A 21,001-nucleotide genomic window follows, 5' to 3' on the forward strand; every position below is an offset into this window, starting at 1 on the left:
TTCTTAACTTGAACAGAATTGTATTTTATTAGATTTTGCAGAACAACTTTTAAGCATTACAAACAAGGTTCATAAAAGAAGAAATGTCGTAGCTATACAGCTGCAAACTATAATGTTTTATCACAAAACAGTAAAAAGATCAGATCAATTCATCAAAACTGATACGGTTAAAGCTGTTTTGATGGCTGTCAAAGTTCCAACATTACGCAAACAAAATAAAACAGAAGCAACAGGTGAAGGTCTCATTTCTGTTTCTTCAGTTTTGTTCTTCTTTTCTTAGCAGGGTTTGGAACAATTCTCTTTACTTTCAGAGGCCGCAGAGCGCAGGACAAGGCAGAGTCTGTGATTTCAGATTCAATCTCCAGCTTCCGTTTTTGTGCTCTTCTCCCTCCTTCCTCCTCCTTCGCCTCCTCCATCTGCTCCTCTCCCTCCTCCAGGTCGGCCGTGAGTTCAACTGGCACTGCAGCTGCTTCATCTGTCAGCCAATCAACTTCCAGTGAAGGCACTCTGGGTTTAATGGCATCCACCGTGTCCCTGAACATCTCCTTGTCTTCAGAAGAACACCGTCTGAACCCCAGAGCGAGGAGGCTTTTGAGCCCCAGGTGCGCCGCCACAGTCTCGCTCATGCGGGGCACCTGGCAGGCCGGCACGCCTCTCGTTGCGCTCAGAGCGATCAGGTGGTTCGTCATGAGCTGCGGTCTGACGGACTTACAAACAAGCAGCAGCTGGAGCTGGTTCCTCTCTAGTGCCTTGGTGACCTCGTTGATGCCGATGGCCAGCTGCCGTCTGGCCACCGAGTCTGTCCAGCCGTTTCTGGTCGGGTTGGACCCTTGCGCCTCCTCTCCCATCTGGGGAACAGGAGCTGCAGCAGCATCTGCTTTATTCTCCTTCTTTTTCCTCCACTGATGAGGCATTTTCACCTCTTTCTTCTCCAGGCCTGTGGCGATTATTTTGTCCTTTAAAGTTCTCAGGATGAAGTCCTTGTCCTTCGGTAAAAGTGGGCTCCATTTTGAACTGAAGGGTGATGTGAAGGAGGCCTTACTTTGGATATGCTTTTTGAGATCTTTCTTAGATGGTTTTCCTGCAGCTGTCATGGCTCATCTAGATCACAAAACAAGAAAAATCAACTTAAAGAAATTTCTCTGTATTTTCAGCAACATTCTTCACCAAGATCTTTATCTAATGTCTTTGAGGCCGTGTCTGGATTCCTAAGTATATTTTCATCTTATTTTCCTACATCAGTGAGAGTAGAATGGATCAACCATTACTAATTTGCTCCTAATTAAATTAATCCATCCTTTCCTGAGCCTGGATAATCTTCTCCGATACTATGACAGTAACACAAATTTGATGAATGAGCCTGTCCTATGTTTCAAAATGAGGCTTCTTTTGCACCAGAAGTCATTAAAACTCATTAAGTTTATATATATATATATATATATATATATATATATATATATATATATATATATATATATATATATATATATATATATATATATATATATATATATATATGTGGTGTGTAACAGCTCTGTCTTTACCCCTCCGTCCTGTTATGCACACTCGGAGACCGGTTGGTTGGTTTTTAGGTGATTTATTACAATCTGTAATCAGTGGTTGATAAAACACATATGGCGCAGTGAGCCTCTCTACTGGTCAACCTATGGCTCACAACAGAGCGCTGAACCAACTGTGTAATTTACAAACAATTATAGTGAATTCTGACATTATATTTTCTAGGCCATTTGATCGTATAGTTTTAGAATGCAAATAAAAATATGAATAATAAATACAACAACAGTCATTAAAAGCTCTCTGGGGATTAGTGGAAAAGAACATGTCATGTTGCCATAGAACCCAACAAACAAACAGAATGGCAACCACAACTGACAAACTGATAAAATATAACAAACTAACTGACAAACTGATACACATATCTGACAAAATAAATTACTGACATTTAATATAATATAATTACCTGTAATCAGTGGTTGATAAACACATATGGCGCAGTGAGCCTCTCTACTGGCTCTGTGCAATGCAACAAAGATTCCAGTCACCCTGCTGAACAAACCTCCAACACCATTTGGAAGAGAACCGGATTTGTTGACTTACCACAACAGAGCGCTGAACCAACTGTGTGGAATTTTTGGGTTCTCATCCAATTTATAGGTAACCAGTAGGGGGCGCCAAAAACCACCAATTACAATTCAAATATGTGAAACATATTTTAGCAGGAATTTCATCTGTATATCTAATACCCGTTACACACACACACACACACATATATATATATATATATATATATATATATATATATATATATATATATATATATATATATAGAGAGAGAGAGAGAGAGAGAGAGATAACAGACGGATAAAACGTATATATAAAGTCTATATTTGTTCTGTTTCTGTGACCTGTCTTAGATAAATATTTCTCTGAAACTTCAACTTAAATGCCACATGCCTGAACAGAACAAAATAAAATCCAGTTTATCGTTATAAAGAAAATTGCTTCATATTCCTTTCTTGGGTTTTGTAACTGCAGGCTGACAGCTATTATTGAGAAAACCATCAGTTATTTTATATGAAATGATTGCTCAACAGTTCTGTATTAAACGTTACTTCGTTACTAATCCTGTGTAGGAACAAAATATACAATTTATCGTTAGAAAAATGCCCTATTGTCTTTGTTGGGGTTTGTTACTGCAGGCTCCAGAAGCTGTAATTCTGAGACGGTTTTAAAATAGGTATATATCGACACATTTCTGATTTAAATAAACTGACGTTACCTTTCGCTGTCCACGTTCACACGTTGACGATATAAAAGACATAAAAGAAGTATTTTACTGTTTTAAACATACCTGCATTTAACAATGCCGTCACGCTTAGTTTATCTTTATTTTTTTTAATGTTGGATTCGTGTCTTCAGTCCTGCACAGGGCTCACAGGGCGCTGCCATCTTGTTTGAATTGAAAAGTTTGCATTCAGAAACAGCGCCCACTAGCGTTAAGGAGGCAACATGACAATTACTGATAAGACGAGCAGACAAGACTGGTTTTACACACCAAATCAAATAAACTGGGGCAGCAATTATATTTGCTGTTTGCAGGATTCCTATTTGGTGGGAGAACAGGTGCATTAATATTAGCCTTTTCCATAAAATAATTATTTTAGCTATTTTTTCAGAGTTCCAACCAAGGGGCACACATTGGCACGCCCTGTTTAAATTTCTACAGAAATTTTCTGGCTGGGGCCTGCAATAGCAATGCATAGCAGAGCAGTGCACTAACTTGGAAACTGCAGATAAAACCTTCAGTGCAGTGCAGGTTTTATCTGCACTGCAAACCTATCAGGATCTTGATGAATAACCTGCAATCTTGATAGGTTTTATCAAGATTGTACTGCAAGTTAGTCAGACTTACCATGCAGTTTATCTAAACAGCCAAGATCAAACACACACACGGCCTCCATACAGACAAAATATCTAAGTAAGGAAGTACAAGAACAATCTCAAAGAACTTACAGGAAGAAATATGCGATCCTGTCCATTTCCTATCCGCCTGATACCTTTGGTAGTCCTTCACTGAAGATTTTGAATCGCTCTTAGTCTGATCCCTCCCCAATGGCAACCTGCCCTGGGAAGCCTCGCTACTGGCTGAACCCCAAGACAAAATCTCCATCTGGGTCATTGGGATACTCAAACCCCTCCACCACGTTAAGGTGGCGATTCTGCGGAGGGGTCACCAGCAGATCGCGATGGATGTTTAAACCAAGGGATCCCCCATCCTGAGCAAGCACAAGGCAACAGTGGAGAGGATAACTCCCTTTAAAAGGAAGAAACCTCCAGCAGAACCAGGCTCAGGATGAGCAGCCATCTGCCGAGGCTGGCTGGTTTCAAGAGGGCAAAAATAAAAAAAAAAAACAAACAAAAAGAAACACATTAAAATAAAGCTGGAACTGAATCTCTGAAATAAGAAAAACACAGTTAGTTACAACATAAGTTTACATTACAAATATTAGAAAGAAGAAAAAGTAGAAAACTGTTGTTAGTGTACATGGTCCCCAAACAATGTGAGCTAGTAAAAGAAACTACTTTTCATTGGAGTCAGTCCTGAATGTAGCCACCAGCCAATAGCGAGGTCCAGGCTCTGAGACTAGTCAGAAGCCACTGGCGAAACCCAGTCACCGATATCACCACCCACCACCCACCACCCACTGGTCAGGCCAAGACTCTGACACCAACCACTGGCGAGGCCCAGAAATTGACACCACCCACCACCCACCACCCCCTTGTCAGGCCAAGGCTCTGACACAAACCACTGGTGAAGCCCAGAAATCGACACCAGCCCCCACCCACCACCCAGACCTCGACACCACTCACCACCCACTACCCAGATGTCGACACCACCCACTGGTCAGGCCAAGGCTCTGACACAAACCACTGGTGAAGCCCAGAAATCGACACCAGCCCCCACCCACCACCCACTACCCAGATGTCGACACCACCCACTGGTCAGGCCAAGGCTCTGACACCAACCACTGGTGAAGCCCAAAAATCGACACCAGCCCCCACCCACCACCCAGACCTCGACACCACTCACCACCCACCACCCACCGCCCACCACCCACTGGTCAGGCCAAGGCTCTGACACCAGCCAATAGGGGGGCTCAGACATTGACACCAGAAACCACTCACCACTCACCACTCACCACCCACCACCCACTGGTCAGGCCAAGCCTCTGACACCAGCCACTGGTGAAGCCCAGAAATTGACACCAGACCCCACCCACCACCCACTACCCAGATGTCGACAACACCCACCACCCCCTGGTCAGGCCAAGGCTCTGACACCAACCACTGCTGAAGCCCAGAAATCGACACCAGCCCCCACCCACCACCCACTACCCAGATGTCGACACGACCCACTGGTCAGGCCAAGGCTCTGACACAAACCACTGGTGAAGCCCAGAAATCGACACCAGCCCCCACCCACCACCCAGTACCCAGATGTCGACACCACCCCACCACCCCCTGGTCAGGCCAAGGCTCTGACACCAACCACTGGTGAAGCCCAAAAATCGACACCAGCCCCCACCCACCACCCAGACCTCGACACCACTCACCACCCACCACCCACCGCCCACCACCCACTGGTCAGGCCAAGGCTCTGACACCAGCCAATAGGGGGGCTCAGACATTGACACCAGCCACCACTCACCACTCAACACCCACCACCCACTGGTCAGGCCAAGCCTCCGACACCAGCCACTGGTGAAGCCCAGAAATTGACACCAGACCCCACCCACCACCCACTACCCAGATGTCGACAACACCCACCACCCCCTGGTCAGGCCAAGGCTCTGACACCAACCACTGGTGAAGCCCAGAAATCAACACCAGCCCCCACCCACCACCCACTACCCTGATGTCGACACCACCCACTGGTCAGGCCAAGGCTCTGACACAAACCACTGGTGAAGCCCAGAAATCGACACCAGCCCCCACCCACCACCCACTACCCAGATGTCGACACCACCCCACCACCCCCTGGTCAGGCCAAGGCTCTGACACCAACCCTTGTGAAGCCCAAAAATCGACACCAGCCCCCACCCACCACCCAGACCTCGACACCACTCACCACCCACCACCCACCTCCCACCACCCACTGGTCAGGCCAAGGCTCTGACACCAGCCAATAGGGGGGCTCAGACATTGACACCAGCCACCACTCACCACTCACCACTCACCACCCACCACCCACTGGTCAGGCCAAGCCTCTGACACCAGCCACTGGTGAAGCCCAGAAATTGACACCAGACCCCACCCACCACCCACTACCCAGATGTCGACAACACCCACCACCCCCTGGTCAGGCCAAGGCTCTGACACCAATCACTGGTGAAGCCCAGAAATCAACACCAGCCCCCACCCACCACCCACTACCATGATGTCGACACCACCCACTGGTCAGGACAAGGCTCTGACACCAACCACTGGTGAAGCCCAAAAATCGACACCAGCCCCCACCCATCACCCACTACCCAGACGTCGACACCACTCACCACCCACTGGTCAGGGCATGGCTCTGAGATAAGCCACTGGTGAAGCCCAGAAATTGACACCACCCACCACCCACTGGTCAGGACAAGGCTCTGACACCAACCACTGGTGAAGCCCAAAAATCGACACCAGCCCCCACCCACCACCCACTACCCAGATGTCGACACCACCCTTTGGTCAGGACAAGGCTCTGACACAAACCACTGGTGAAGCCCAAAAATCGACACCAGCCCCCACCCATCACCCACTACCCAGACGTCGACACCACTCACCACCCACTGGTCAGGGCATGGCTCTGAGATAAGCCACTGGTGAAGCCCAGAAATTGACAGCACCCACGACCCCCTGGTCAGGCCAAGGCTCTGACACCAACCACTGGTGAAGCCCAAAAATCGACACCAGCCCCCACCCACCACCCACTACCCAGATGTCGACACCACTCACCACCCACTGGCGAGGCCAAGCCTGTGACACCAGTTACCACTTCATGTTTCAACTACCCCATGCACTCTAAAATTATAGAGGCATGTGTAGTCCAGTTGACCCCAGTTGTTTTTCACCTTTAGACTGATGTAGCTGAAGGAGTCCATGTTTTCTTCCTGTTAGCCAAGAAAGATGCATATTAGGAGGGTTATATTGATAATCCATAGCTACAAATAGACAAGACAATGGAAACAAAGGAGATCTGCTTAAAGTGTATGGAAGCCTAGTTCAACTGTCCTTGCTGTAAATATATTTTGCATTGATTTTTTCAAGATGCCATGGAATTAAACTAATATCTTCCTAACCAGAAAACAAAATGTTACCTAGTAAGACTGGAGGTTTATTTTGATTTGTTTCTTATCGTGATACAACAAAACTAACTATTTTGTGATAACAGATTGATAGATTTTGTTATAAGACATAATAAAAGTTGGTGTGAAGAACCTTATGGTTGTATGTTAGGAACAATTACCAATATTTATAACAGGGTCAGTCACTCTGGGCTTCTGTAAGAACTGTTGTATTTGGTTAATAAAATATTAATTTGACATATTTACAGGAAGTTTGAAGGTCTGTAAGCTGTCGCCATCTTCCTCATATTGAAAAGTTCCCAATAAACTCTCCTGATCGTGTAAATGCTTCTTTCCCTGAGACAAAATTAGATAGAAATCCATTTCATTATCTTGTTCTTTCTATATATGTGAAAGTTAGTTGGTGTATCTAAAAACATATCACACCCTGAGATAAGCAGAAAATTCATTTGTGCACACAGAAAGTTTGGATGTGATCAAGTGATGTCATACTAAATCATTGCTAACACATTTAAAGCCCCTTCTTCCACAGTATAGGTGGACACATATATGATACATGTGATGTTGCTTGACCTTACATAGACAGAAAATTCCTTCGGCGCACTGGAGACTGTGAAAGTCGGGGATATACTCTTAGGAATGTGACCCAGGGACACGTGAGTAACGGTGATTCTGTGGGACAGTTTGATGGATAAGCGTCCTGGGAAGCCTGCAAAGGCCCAACATTGTCCAGGACTCAGATGATTTCTTCCCTGAAGACAGAGTACAAAACAAAGTTTAGGTGGGGTACCAAGACTAATAAGAAAAGAAAATTATAAACCCTAATATTTTATCAAACAGGAATACCACTTTGCATAATATTCATTTAATGTTCTGAGGTTGTTCAGACCTGAATGGCTATGCTTGGGCCTAAGGGTTGTTGTTGAAAATATATCCCAAACAATCTACATGTTCTGTTGTTGTGAAATGTTGCTGAAGTCATCTGTGGCACAAGTTTTGCACCTGCACAAAAAAACAGAAATATTGAGTCAAGAAACCTTAATACTGAAAATCTGCAATCTGGTTTATGATCTTATTTCTAAAAGCTCACCTTGAGACTCCAGAGCAAAGTTTGGCCAAAGATCCGCTGGTGGCAGAAGGTAGTCGAATTTCTTTTTCATCTCCTTCTTCATCTCCTGCAGATCCTCGTGGAAAGGTTCTGGGATCTTTTCTGGATTCTTATAAAGAGACAGAAAGTTTGTCACAACATTGAAATTAACAAATTGTTCTCAAGTTTGTTCAAGATATTTAAATCAAAGTTAATATTTGGAAGAGAAAACCTACCATGTCCACTGGAGCTGTAGTGTCCTCTGTGGCTGTTGTGTCCTCTGTAGGTTGAGTAACAAATGACTTGGAAGATCGCAAGTGCTGAGCAGAAAATAGGCAGCTACATCCTGATGAACAAGAGCAGAAGATGACAGTCAGTGACATAGCATAAAAAATTCAGACTTTCTACAACACTTTCAAATTGCTTGTTTGTGGAAGGAGAGTATTTACCAAAAAGGAGCAAAATGAAACAGATGATCCCATGACGTTGCATGAGAGTGACAATCTCCTCTTTTATATTGAAAAGCATATCATTATCCTGGTAGCTGTCCAAACTGTCTCCATCTATTAGTCCCCTTCTTACTAAGCGTTTTCTTCGCATCCCCCTGGCCCAAGATGGAAAAAATACAAATGTTTAAATGTGTACATTGATCAGCGGATGACTGTTAAACATAATAGCTAAAAAAATGCTTATATAATATACCCTCCCGACCCCACTAAGGGACAAGGGTGTAAAAAAACGGATGTAAGGATGGATATATAAAATACCTGACTCTCGTCTCTCGGTATGATATTGTTGGTTTCCCATTCGAGTCGTAGTATCCATTATTTGCTAAACGAAGGCTTCGTTTCAGCGTAGCTGCACAAAAAGAGAAAAAACAAAGTCATGGAAGAGGGATGCTGAATATATATATATATATATATATATATATATATATATATATATATATATATATATATATATATATATATATATATATATATATATATATATATACATATAGTGTATTCTCTTGAAGGCATGACACCAGGTTAATCTGTGGAACAGATTAGTTTAAACCAGACGTGCAGAAGTTTGTGATTTTGAAGCTATGTAATGTGTTTTATTCGGTTTGTTCACTAATTGCAAAGAAAAAAATGTTAAGGATAAGTATTTTGGAAAGCATGTTGACTTGTCTAAGGTTAATTATTTAAATTAGGGTTTGCAAAATATTTTGTTTTTGCCCAGAGTGAAAGTAAAATCAAGATTCACATGTTGACGTCTTTAAGCATTGCAATTTAGCAAATTGTTAAATTGTTAAATTTAACAATGTAATTTTTTTTTCTGATGCCATTTTTATGTTTACTCAATGAAGTTGTCAAATATACAAGAAAAGTTCGAGCAGCACAACTGACACTTCTGATATTTGCTTCAAAAGTAGCTAAAATGATTTGATGTTGAGCTCAAAAATAGATTATTCACAGCCTTAAACAGAAAATGAGTTTTTGCATTTTTGTTGATTCAGCTCGTCAATTGCTGATGTGCATTTGTGTGTTATATATGGTTACATGGCTTACATAGGCAGAAAAATATTTTGGAGCACTGTAGATTGTGCCAATTGAGGGGAAAAAATTTGTGAATGTGACCCAAGGACACGAGTAATGGAGACTCAAAAGTAACTAAAATAATTTGACGTGGAGCTAAAAAACAGATTATTAATGGGTAAACTATCTCTAACATTGCTGTCACAATTTCTTCAAAAGATAAACACAAAAATTACATCTGTTTTCTTTGTCTAACTAAGTTAAAAAACAAAAATACTTACTTTCACTGTGTCTCTCCATGTTGAGCGATTTGTATCTTGCACTGAACTGACACAAATGTGATAATTCTGCGTAGAACTGCTCTCTTATTGACAGAAGTTCCAAAAGCCTTTGATGACACATCAGCCTATGTGATATCACAATATTAAGCAGGACAGTTCCGCATATAATTAACTACTGGACTTCTAGAGACTGTTTAAAAACTAATTTTAGATAATCTTATAGCAAAAATGAATTCATCTCTTATATTGTCAAATGAATGTATCTTTCTTCAAATCAGACAAAAATGGTGTCAAAAATTTGTGCTACTTTTGTGCTGTTGAGTATGAAAATCCTGATCGTTTTCATTCTCAACGGTGCTGGTTTGTGCAGCAAAATTGTTCATTTGTGTTGCTATCATTTTAAAGATATTAAGAAATGTTTCCAAAAGTCACGAAAGGTCAACCAACCCCACCCATCTTCTGCAAATCAGACAAATTTGGTGTCAATCAACTTGACTACATTTGGTTATTTTGACTTTGTAAAAGTGAGGAGGAGGGTACCTGGTTGACCTTTTGACCTTTAAACTTTCTTTAATATTTTCAAAGCCAAAGCAGCACAAACAAAAAAATGTGTTGCACAAACCAGCACAAATGTAGCCAAATCAATTTAGTCTGATTTGCAGAAGGTGGGAGGGGCTGGTTGGCCTTTTGTGACTTCTGGAAACATTTCTTAATAGCTTTAATATCTTTAAAACGACAGCAGCACAAATGATCTAGCTGAAGCAAACAATGATGAGTTTGAAATTAGATCAGAGTGTGGCATATGTATTACAAACGGTCTTTATATTTGCAGGAACATTACCGAGTGAGCAATCTAAGCAACAAACTAATATTGACTTATTAGTTAATATTAGTGACAGTGGCAACATGAGATATTGACAATTCCAGAGTGACATTATGTTCAGCATGGTTCCATGACATTGCACAGGATGTCATAAGTTATAGTGGCTGCCTGGTCTATTACCTGAATAGACCAGGCAGCCACTATAACTTTCAGTGTTTTATTTAAGATAATGCAATTTTTCAAAGAACATGTTATCATAATTTTCCAAAAATGCCTGTTAACCAGTTTTAAAGAGTTATTACTTATTATTTAATAAATTTAATCTCTGCTATTTTTCATTATTTGTCAAGTACATTACAGATTTGTGTGGCATACATGAAGGTTGCTTCTCTGTTTGTTTCTGGTTCTGTTCATTGTCTTCAAAGTTTTCTTATTCAAAGATGAGAGAATGACTAAAATCTGAGCTACAAAATGCATTTCAACAGCATTTTCAAGGCAGCAGGAGGACTTTCACTTTCAAGTTAAACCACCTTCAAATTTTTTACACTAATATTGAATATTGATAAGTCAAAACACAAAGTATGTACACCTCAAAAACTTTGACAATGTGTGAATCTTAAGCAGCATTAAGAACAAGATTGTTACATATTTTTGGAAACAAAAATTACTTTGGGTTATACTTAAGATGCAAATGATTTTTCAAAGAAAACTGTGTTGTTTACATATTATTTTATTTGGCAGATATGTTTCAACATTTTTTAAAGTTTATGTCACAAGGTATATGCATAGTAATTGATTTGTCAATATTTATTAGCCATTGTATGTAAATACTTTAAACAGCAATAACATATGATTTAAGTTTTCAGTTGCCAAGAACTAAAATCTTTGTGTATTATAAAATCCCTCTCTGAAATCATTTGAAGTCTACTGTAAAATTCATGTTTAGTCAACGTGTGAATTTACTACATCAGGATTAAATAACTTATTATTCATCCATGAGGAATTATAATCATTACGCTTAAAAATTATTTTTCAAACTTTATTAATTTCTACAATATACGTTTTACACAACTACTACGTATTTCCATCTTGGCCAAAGCCCTATCTGGCAACCCAACGGGGTTCAACAGGCTCCACTGTAATAGTGACAGTGGTAGATTCAATTACTTTGGCCATCTTCCTTCATTTAAATTAAGTCAAAAATATTCAAGGATAATTAACCAATACAATTACCATTGAAATAAAAATTTATAAACAGACAATATAAGTAACACGTTTTCCAAAAATTGTCATTGCCATCCCCCAAAACATCGGCACCAGTTGCGACAGCTCTGAAACATCCTGGACACCTAACGGCAGCTCTAGTGGAGGCCAGACTCAGCTGTTACAAAGGTGCCGAAACCAATGGCATCCCTGATACCTGCTGTGTATTCGATTAATTCAAAGACGGAAGGAGTCGGCTGGATTATTCAGATGAACTTTAGTGAATAAATAGGATGAACGAATCATACATGATATACGAAAAGTGTAGGAATTCAGCTGACATAAGTCTTTCTGCGAAAAAAAAACTCTTAAATTCTTTCTTCTTCGTCTGTCTTCAACTTCTTCTTCGACTAGTAATAAAGCATCATGGGATATGTAGTCCGTTTTCCGAAGCCAGTGGCAACACTTACGGCTAGCCCCGAAAACAGTGGCACTAATGGCAGGTGTCAGATGAAGTGCCAGTACGAAGTGCCGAGGTCAGCCGAAGTCAGTGACAACACTGGCAACTAGTCCCGAAAGCAGTGACACTTGTGGCAGGTGTCAGCGGAAGTGCCAGTATGAAGTGCCGAGGTCAGCCGAAGTCAGTGACAACACTGGCAGCTAGTCCCGAAAGCAGTGGCACTTGTGGCAGGTGTCAGCGGAAGTGCCAGTACGAGGTGCCGAGGTCAGCCGAAGTCAGTGACAACACTGGCAGCTAGTCCCGAAAGCAGTGGCACTTGTGGCAGGTGTCACACCTGCCACCGGAAGTGCCATTAGTAGGTGCGGTGTCACAATTTGCGCCTGCTGTCTCTCAGAATTTGTTAAAAAACTGTGAGCTGCGCTGAAGTAAATAAAAGATTGAAGTTTCCCCCGTAGAAGAAGAAGTGCGCGGTGCATGCTGGGACAGTTGTCAGAACGCTGGTTTGTTAATAAAAGTTTGAAAATACATTTAAAGCCAGGGGGAGGGGGAGGGGGAAAGAGAGACAGAGACTGCGGAGGCAGCGTGTCGGTTGGTCTGTGTTACGCAGAAAGCAGTTGGGCACAATATCACAACACCAACACCGTGAGTGAAACAATGACTGGGGCAGCCTACTATATAAAGTACTCGGGACCTATTCTTTATAAATTTGGATGTGTAATAATAGAGTTTGAAGCGTCTATTCTATGCGGGCAGCCGAATATAGGTGTAGTTCACCAAAAGCCTAAAAACCTGAGGTTCCTGGTTCGATTCCCGGTGGTAGCAAACTTTGTTGTCCCTTTACAAAGAAATGATTCCTTGATTATGTTTTATATTTCAGGTACTATGTTTTACTACATGGAAAGCAAGTCAATAATGCAAATTAATTGCACAACAATGTTTTTACCGTTCTTTAACTATATTTTGCATTTGCATGCCTATCTGAATATATCAATGTCCTATACAGTTTTTTTTTTTTTTTGCGTTTTTAGTTTATTAATAAATGATTAATCTTATCAGGTCTTTTAATGTGGAGTATGTTTGTTTATACATATAACCTGTGAAGGTAAGTCACAGTCACCTTTTTATTTAAATGTTGTTACTAGAAGGGGTGCATATACATACATACATACATACATATATATGTATGTAAAATTTAAGAATGACCACATGGTAGTAATTAAATTATTTATTACAATCTGAACGTGAAAAAATATTTTCTTATCTAAACATATATACAGAATTAAGTACAGGTATTAATGTAAGGCAAAGATGCAATGAAATTGAATTTTCTTTACAAATGTAAACAAAATACAGTATCAAAATGTCACTATATATATAATGTAATAGTTGTAAGAAAAAATATTTACAATATGTGTTACAAATATTTTAGAACTTTTAATATTTCAAGTGTAAAAAGTAGAAATGAATGGAAAAAAAATCCACTTGGAACAGTAACAAATCCCCATATCAAACTGTACATTGTTCATTGAAATTAATTAATATTTACAATATTTACACCGCACTATAGGACTTGCAAAATTATCTGCAATTATTTGCCCTTTTCGGCAGCCCACCTCTCCTTTTCAGCCTCATAAAAAGAGGACTGAGAAAACTCCCCCCATGTCATTTCCCCTTTCATTCCCTGGGACTGGTACAAGGACAGGACTTTTGCAGGACAGTAAATGTACTTCCCATTCACACCAGGGAACCCAGTGTGAACATGGGAACTGTTTGGGCCTTGTTTGAGAGGTCTGTGGCAGAACCTGCACAGACGCCCAGCAGGCTGCTCCTCCTTGGCCTTCCTTTTTCCCCGTTCCTCCATCACCCGTCTTACTTCAGCTGCGCGTCGTTTTGCAGCCTCCAGCTCTCGAGCGAAAAATGGTGTGTCCGCAAAGTCAGAAAATGACATTCGAGGGTCAGACAGGCCCTCTGCCACATAGGTCTGGTAAACCTTTTGTGAGCAGTAAAAATACTTTACCTCTGCAGACTGATAGAAGAAATGAACAGAGGAGCCGTCACCCTGAAAACGGGACTTTGGCTGGCCACATGCTAGACAGTTCCTAGTTCTCTTCTTCATGGGCTGCTGATCTTTCTGCTGCTGTTGCTGTTGCACAATCTCCTTCACCATTTGCTCAATTTGTGCTTTCGTTAGTGGAGCATCCTGGGGCTTAATGGTAGGGGGGGTTCACAGTTGCAGGTGGAATAGTGACTACTGGAACACTAACAGTCTCACTACCTTCTGTTAGATGATGCCACAGCTGTTGCGTCTCTAGAAGCTTCTCTGGGCTGATGTTTAAAGATGATTTTGTGTTTTTCATCTTGGCTAGATGCTTCACGTAACGCGAAATATGGTGTTTGGTGGTCGGGTGCAAAAGGCTGTTTGGGTCTTTCTGGGAAGCCTGAACACAAACAGCATATTCAGCATCCACCTTAACGAGGCAGTCTTTCTGCCCATGGTGCTTTTGTAGAAGCTGGTCAATCTTATCCCTCATGGGCTGTGTCCACCGGGAGTGCTCCAGCACAAAGATCAGACCACCTGCTTTGATGGGACCTTTGCGGGCAGCTCGAGGAGAGGCAGCAGGAAGCAGAGGTGTCACTGGTGTCTGTAATGGAGGAAGAGACATTAAAGTTTAGATTCAGAAAGAAACTTTATTAGTCCTCAGTGGGCAATTCATTTCTGCAGCCATTAGAATCTGAAATTTAAAAATATCAGGATTTTCCTCACAAAGTTTTATTAAAGTGGTGACAAAATGTGATGAAAAATACCTTTTTGGGGCTTTGCTGGACCCCACCTTGTGAGCCTAATGTAGCCACAGCAGCAGTGCCCCCCTGAAACAAAAAAGCAAAGTAAAACTAAGAAATTAATTTTTTTGTTAGTCAATATTTGCATAAAAGATTTATTTAATTGCTTGTGGAATATTTGAAAATGAAAGAATCAATCTCACCTGAACGAAGAGCTCCTCCCTCACTTCTTCAAGTGGATCGATGAAAATCTCACATTCAGTTTTTGGTTCCTTGTAATGAAAAGCTTCATCCTCAGCTGGGGGTACTTTCTGGGACTTATTTTTGTCCCAGTTCAGGGGGACAGGGCGACAGCCTGGCTCCAGGTACTGCAGACCAAACCTTTCTCCTGTATCACTGTTGGAAATGTGTAAAGCTGGATATTTGGTTTGGCCTATAATTTCCTGAGTGAGTCTGTTCAGGTCTGACACCAGAACAGGGTCAAAAACTGCAGGGAGCTTCAAATCCGGCTGTTTCAGGTCCACAAGGCGCTGAAAATTCCACCGAGCAATTCCCATCATCCCCTGTGCCTGGAAGAGCTCAGTGGACACCTGCGTCCCAGTGACCCACCTGGCCTGGTGGAAATGAAAGCCCTCCTGCTGAGAAGTTCCCCTCACAGGGATCCACACAGGTACTGCCGCTTTCTCCCCCTTAACGTGGTTCAACTGTATGGTTCCTCCGTGTCTGTAGAGGACTCCTTCTCCAACCTCTGGGTCACTCAAACAGCCACGGAGGATGTGAACCCTTTGAATTCTCCACACTTTCAGCATGGAGGGTTTGAAAAGCGGCACCCCATCAGGATCACGTTCTGAAAATCTCTGCAGAACGCTTTCCACTCTCTCCACCAACTCTGCAGGACCTGGGATCTTGTTGCGGCAGTGGTCTCTAATGTGCTGCTTTGTTGGGTTTGGTGGCTCGATCCCACAGAAAATGTAGGCCTGCCGCAGCCTCTGCAGGTCTGCCTGGTCAACTACACAGAACGCTGCTGACAGGAATTTGCAGAATGTGCTGTACAGCGGATGATGTTCTGAAGTGCACTCTCTGGAGAAACGCCGCATACAGTGAAACAAGTCCAGCTTGATGCTGATTTCACTGTTGTACTTCCTTCTAGAAGCACAGCTGTTGGTGAGGCTTCCAGAAGTTGCCTCAGCTACTGCAGCATCTGTTGTCTTCCAGGAGTCCCACAGCAGGTGTTCATGTGGTTCAGGGTTTGGGATCCTGAACGCAGCACAACAATCCCTGAAACATAAACAGAAAAATAAATTTTGAAATGTAACATTTTTGTAAGCAAAGTTATGCATATTTCAAACTGTTTTCCTTAAACATGAATAATAAAATATTTTTTAAAAATTGTCTTCTCTTACCTGTCGACCCATTGATGTGTGGCTTTTGGCTGACCTGCAGAAATGTATCTACTGGACAACCCTGCATACATGGGCTCCAGGGACTTGTCCGTTTCTGACTGTAGCATCACCCAGGACAGGATCATCCAGTTTTCGTTCATAACAGCATAGGAAGACATCGTGCCGGATGCCAGCACAACTTTCCGGGCCACTTTCCGGGTGTGGTCTGCTCTAAAAGCCTGCCCAAACGTGCCTTGAAGGAGCAGATTGAGGGTGTCCTCTTGTCTCCGGTACTCCTGTATGAGGCAGTCCACCAGATAATGAGCCTCGACTGTAACCCCAAACCAGCCATCAGCATCAGCGTATCCACCAAAAGGATCAGCAGTGTTGGTGGCTCTCAGGGAAGCAGTGATGGTCTTCTGGCCATAGAGTCCAATCTCTCCATCCAGCACATTTTTGACAGAGGACAGGTAAGACAAGTGAGCACGCTCATACTTCAAATGAAGGGCTTCATTCAACTGGTTGGCCATATCATTTGGAGACCTCCCTGAGCGCCGCAGCTCATCCATCACGGTCCTACATATGCCTTTCTTGTGTGTCAAATAGGCAGGAAAGATGTTCTTGAGTCGACCTGGCAGCATGTCGATCCACTGTGGCTTATCTGCAAACCAGTACTTTTTACAGCCTCTGCAGCTGAGCCGTGAGGCCAGGATGTAATACTGGCAGGTTGTACTAATGACAACACGGGGCCGGCCAACTCCTGATGACACAACATGGGGGTTTGTACAGCTGTACAGACATGGAAGTGAGTAGTTGTTGCGGACTCTTTCCATTATGGTATGCTCAGGTTTCCAGATAAAAAATGGATGGAGATGAAAATATTTAGGTGATGGGAGGTTTTGGATAGAATCAATGAGCTCAGGCTGAGGAGGGTAACGCCACAAAGAAATCATGTTCATCAGATGTCTCACTGGTCGAGAGCCAGGCCACAGACCCAGGGATTCCATCTCTGTTTTCATCCAAATCCTTTGCTGGTGAGAGCAGTTCCATCGCTTCACATCCTGGTCGTAGCTGGGGAGCGATGGAGCAGCTGGCTGGTCACCAAACGCATCTGGAGGATCTCCTACTGGGGCTGCAGAGAATGATGAAGGTGGAGCAGGTGCAGTGCAGTGTGCCACCTCTGGCTGACCAGAAGCTGCAGGTGATGCAGAGGACCTTGAGGATGCTGCAGGGGTTCCTGGGAGGTAAATTGTATAATGTAGGTAAGTATAATAAAAAAAAAGTATCAATGATGATTATATGTTTTATTATTGAAATAATGTACTCACTGAGACCCAAAACAGGCTCTGGTCTTAAGGGTGTTGTGGTCTTGCTTAATGGTATTTTGAGAGCAAGCAACTCTGGAGGTACTGGTACAGGACGCTTCGAAGAAGCTGTGGAAAAAAAATCTGAAACTTAGTATTCTGTAAACAGATCAAATGCACGCAGATGTGCATTTATCCACCTGATGTAGGAGTGACAGGGGTGCTGCAATCACCAGCTTGGTCTGGTTTCGAGACTGCTGCCGTTGCTTTGAAGTTTCCTGAAGCAGAAAAATATATTTTTACCACCATTACCCACATATGTCTTCTTGACAAAATACATATAAAGACAATGGAGGTAATCAAATAACATGTGGGTGTGATATGATAAATGATTTGTAATTCTTTAGCTTATTTAATTATATGGTGGGTCACCATCTCATTTGAATGAATGATACATTTTTATAAATCATTGCATTTATTTTTCTTTTACTCAAAAATCAATTTCATATTACACCCTCAGCGTGTAATAGAACATGAACATGCTTAAACTTTGTACTTACCCTCAACGACGCAAAATAAAAGCCTTCAAAGAACACAATGAACACATACATTAAATCAAGCCTGAACTTGGCCAACCAAGGAACGAGAACGACGGACAATAAAAAGATCAATTCATGTCAGAATAATCTCCATAGTTGGAAGGAAGGAAGGAAACCTTTGGCCATAGAGACTCCATCTGAAACTGAAAGCACAGTAAAGACCCTAACATTAACAAATCAGTGATGACTTTAATACCATTATTTTGCAGTAACAGAAACATTTAAGTATTTTAAAACTGAGCCCTTTGTGATACTAACAGAGAATTGAGTTTAGACAAAAAAAATGCACAAATGCTGTGTTGTTGAAATAAAGTTTAACCTTGTGTGTCTGAATGAAAACATGTGCCTGAAAACATCTGATGCTCACCTAGTTGGCGACCCTGGTGACGTGGACCAGCTGGTGGACAGGCAACCATTTTCTGCTCAGTTTTCTTCTCTGAGCCTGCTGCAGTGACAAAAATACAAAAACAAAGACTTGAATGAAGTGGGTACAGTCAAAACTATGGACATATGAACATATTTGTTATTCCTTCTACTGGGAAACATTTGTGTAAACAGACTCTTTGCATGTGTTATTGTTACCATCGTGAGGAAGAAGTTTGGATGGAGACAGTGTAAGCATAACTCTTTCCAGTTCTTCATCAGCTTCCATTTCTTAAAAAAAAAAAAAAAAAAAAGTTTCTCGAATTTTCATATTTTGGCACGATTTCTGAAAGATACAGTCTCACACAGACAACAAACCTGAAGGATAAGAAGAAGCTGAAGGGAGAGATTGCTCTGAAGCACTCTGGGATGTTCTCTGTTGAAGGTACTGCTGCAGCCTATACATCTTGCTTCCTGGAACACAATTTCTTTGTAGGACGAAGGTGGCATATCCATCTGCCCGGTTCTCCCAGATCTCCCTCCAGATCTGGGAGAACCAGATCTGGAGGGAGATCTTCTTTGAATGAACTCCAAAGCCAACTAGGTTTTCATCAACCTCCACAACAGCTTCAGGTTCAGAAGACTTTTTAGAGAGGTATTCAAGAAGCTCGACTATCTCTGAAAAGCTTCTGCAGTACTCCAGAAAAGACAGAAGGTTTTCTTTTTTAGGACCCTCTGGATTAAACTGTCCAGCTCTCTCCTCTTCCTCAACTTTGTGGATCAAATACACAACATATCCGATGTCATTTTCAAGAATCCAGCGGAAGAAATTCCCCTTATACTTCCCAAACTGGATCAAATACTCCCCCAGCAATTCCTGCCTATCGGAGACATCGCCACCTCTCAAGAAAACAATGGAGCGAGCGTTCTCTTTAACCTTGTCTTCTCTGAGAGCAGGCGACCTCTCTTGGATATTTGGATTGTTCTTGATTTTTTTAGTTTCGTCTGAGGGATCTTGCCTCAGATAGCCATGAGGCCCTCTCCTGAAGTTCACCTCTACCTTTCCGGGAAACACAAGTTTTCTCTTCATCCTAAGAGACATCAGACAATAATGACACCACACCATAATGTGTTGATCGACCACATAATGTAAATCATTTATTAGTAATACAAGTTTTATTCATCCATTGGCACAGTTAATTTTGGTATTCTGTAAACACATGAAAGGCACGAAGGTGTTCATTTATCTACCTGATGTAGGAGCGAAGGGCGTCCTCCTACATCACAGGGTGCAGGAGCCCTGTGACCCCTGTAATAGGGTTAACAGGGGTCACAGGGCTCTTGCACCCTGTTATGCCTGTGTCAGTGAATTAACTTTATGCCTTATTATTATAAAACAATAAACACTTGCTAGGGATATCGTGATGGACCGTAAGTAAACAACTTCTCTATTCATCCGATGTAGAAGTGTATTTTGAAAGCAAGCCTTTTCAAACAAAATCGCTTATGATTTTAAATAAATTAACTAATGGACTAAATAGCAGTAAAATACACAGGTTTCTTTAGCTATAGCTTGATAGATTTTTAAAAACTTTTAACATCTTACCTTGTTTACGATGGGATTTTAATATAAGCTAAAGTTGCTAACTCTTTCCAAAACTTCGGCAGTTTAAATAATAATAATACAAATTATATATAACTTTAACATTCTGCTGAAAATGATCACTTACGTTATTTGGAGAAGGATGGATACTTCAGATACGATTGTGAAGGAAAGTCGATCGGCGATTAAAGTGTCTTGGGGATTTTCCCGACGCTACTACAGTCGCTTAGATACAGCCCGCCAATCAAAACAGGCTTAAAGTTCTTCCTTATTGTAATCGCAGAAAGCGAAGACGTGGAAACAGCGCCCCCAAAATCCCGCTGGTGGTCAAACAGTGCATTACATCCGTAGTGTTAAGAACTACCATAGAGAATGAATGGGAAAAGTTAAGAGAGTTAAGCTTAACTATTTTCGCTCCCCGCGCAACAGAGGTATGGAAAAAGTTTTAAAATAGGCCATTTATTGAAGGTGCGCCTTGTAGTGCGGAAAATACGGTACAAGAAAACAGCGAGAAGCACAATTGACACTTCAATGTAAGTTAAATTCGGTGAATAATAATAATCATGTAAATTATACTTAACATATTACTGAATATGTTCGGTGAATAATAATCATGTAAATTATACTTTACATGATATACATTTATCATGTAAATTTATTATTTACATGATAAATTACATGATAATTTATCATGTAAATTATCATGTATAATTTACATGATAATAA

General features: G+C 41.7%; 4 protein-coding genes and 1 pseudogene across 5 annotated transcripts; all 5 read right to left on the bottom strand.

Moving 5' to 3' along the window:
- On the bottom strand, positions 1–3,665 carry LOC148155024 (ribonuclease P protein subunit p38-like). Of its 2 annotated transcripts, none has more exons than XM_088014116.1 (2): positions 3,535–3,665; positions 1–1,101 (listed from the first exon to the last, which is right to left on the bottom strand). In XM_088014116.1, exon 2 carries the CDS (start codon positions 1,092–1,094, stop codon positions 243–245), a length of 852 nt encoding a protein of 283 aa, XP_087870242.1. In that variant the 5' UTR covers positions 1,095–1,101; positions 3,535–3,665; the 3' UTR covers positions 1–242. The 2 variants fall into 2 exon arrangements, with proteins under 2 accessions (XP_087870242.1, XP_087870241.1); XM_088014115.1 differs by lacking the exon at positions 3,535–3,665 and adding an exon at positions 2,873–3,004.
- A 170-nt stretch (positions 3,666–3,835) lies between these two features.
- Positions 3,836–8,055, bottom strand: LOC106929187 (SUN domain-containing protein 3-like). The gene is made up of 7 exons (XM_088014117.1): positions 7,957–8,055; positions 7,756–7,868; positions 7,445–7,618; positions 7,113–7,202; positions 6,633–6,671; positions 6,257–6,260; positions 3,836–3,899 (listed from the first exon to the last, which is right to left on the bottom strand). Exons 1-7 carry the CDS (start codon positions 8,036–8,038, stop codon positions 3,838–3,840), a joined length of 564 nt encoding a protein of 187 aa, XP_087870243.1. The 5' UTR covers positions 8,039–8,055; the 3' UTR covers positions 3,836–3,837.
- A 5,191-nt stretch (positions 8,056–13,246) lies between these two features.
- On the bottom strand, positions 13,247–15,106 carry LOC148155025 (uncharacterized; annotated as a pseudogene).
- Positions 14,954–18,961, bottom strand: LOC148155026 (uncharacterized). The gene is made up of 8 exons (XM_088014005.1): positions 18,892–18,961; positions 18,689–18,751; positions 17,907–17,976; positions 17,724–17,841; positions 16,428–17,650; positions 15,228–16,302; positions 15,049–15,111; positions 14,954–14,959 (listed from the first exon to the last, which is right to left on the bottom strand). The coding sequence occupies exons 1-8, from the start codon at positions 18,959–18,961 to the stop codon at positions 14,954–14,956; spliced, it is 2,688 nt and encodes an 895-aa protein (XP_087870131.1).
- Positions 18,962–19,033: 72 nt separating this feature from the next.
- On the bottom strand, positions 19,034–20,693 carry LOC148155027 (uncharacterized). Its single transcript, XM_088014162.1, has one exon. The coding sequence runs from the start codon at positions 19,796–19,798 to the stop codon at positions 19,034–19,036; it is 765 nt and encodes a 254-aa protein (XP_087870288.1). The 5' UTR covers positions 19,799–20,693.
- Between the last annotated feature and the right edge of the window lie 308 nt (positions 20,694–21,001).

This window comes from Poecilia mexicana, unplaced genomic scaffold, assembly GCF_051168715.1.
Source record: "Poecilia mexicana isolate PSO_F unplaced genomic scaffold, ASM5116871v1 scaffold_16, whole genome shotgun sequence".
Classification (NCBI taxonomy): Eukaryota; Metazoa; Chordata; class Actinopteri; order Cyprinodontiformes; family Poeciliidae; genus Poecilia; species Poecilia mexicana.

Excerpts from the sequence above, each read along its gene's own strand:
- LOC106929187 (XM_088014117.1), bottom strand. The coding sequence starts at position 8,038 with ATGAAGAAGGAGATGAAAAAGAAATTCGACTACCTTCTGCCACCAGCG. Across the intron at positions 7,869-7,956 it reads CTTTGCTCTGGAGTCTCAAG|GTGCAAAACTTGTGCCACAG; the intron begins GTGAGCTTTTAG and ends TTTTTTGTGCAG. Across the intron at positions 6,672-7,112 it reads TACAGACCTTCAAACTTCCT|GAAGAAAACATGGACTCCTT; the intron begins GTAAATATGTCA and ends CTTGGCTAACAG.
- LOC148155026 (XM_088014005.1), bottom strand. The coding sequence starts at position 18,961 with ATGGAAGCTGATGAAGAACTGGAAAGAGTTATGCTTACACTGTCTCCA. Across the intron at positions 17,842-17,906 it reads GTCACTCCTACATCAGGTGG|AGCTTCTTCGAAGCGTCCTG; the intron begins ATAAATGCACAT and ends TTTTTTTTCCAC. Across the intron at positions 16,303-16,427 it reads ACACATCAATGGGTCGACAG|GGATTGTTGTGCTGCGTTCA; the intron begins GTAAGAGAAGAC and ends TTTATGTTTCAG.
- LOC148155027 (XM_088014162.1), bottom strand. The coding sequence starts at position 19,798 with ATGGTGTGGTGTCATTATTGTCTGATGTCTCTTAGGATGAAGAGAAAA.
- LOC148155024 (XM_088014116.1), bottom strand. The coding sequence starts at position 1,094 with ATGACAGCTGCAGGAAAACCATCTAAGAAAGATCTCAAAAAGCATATC.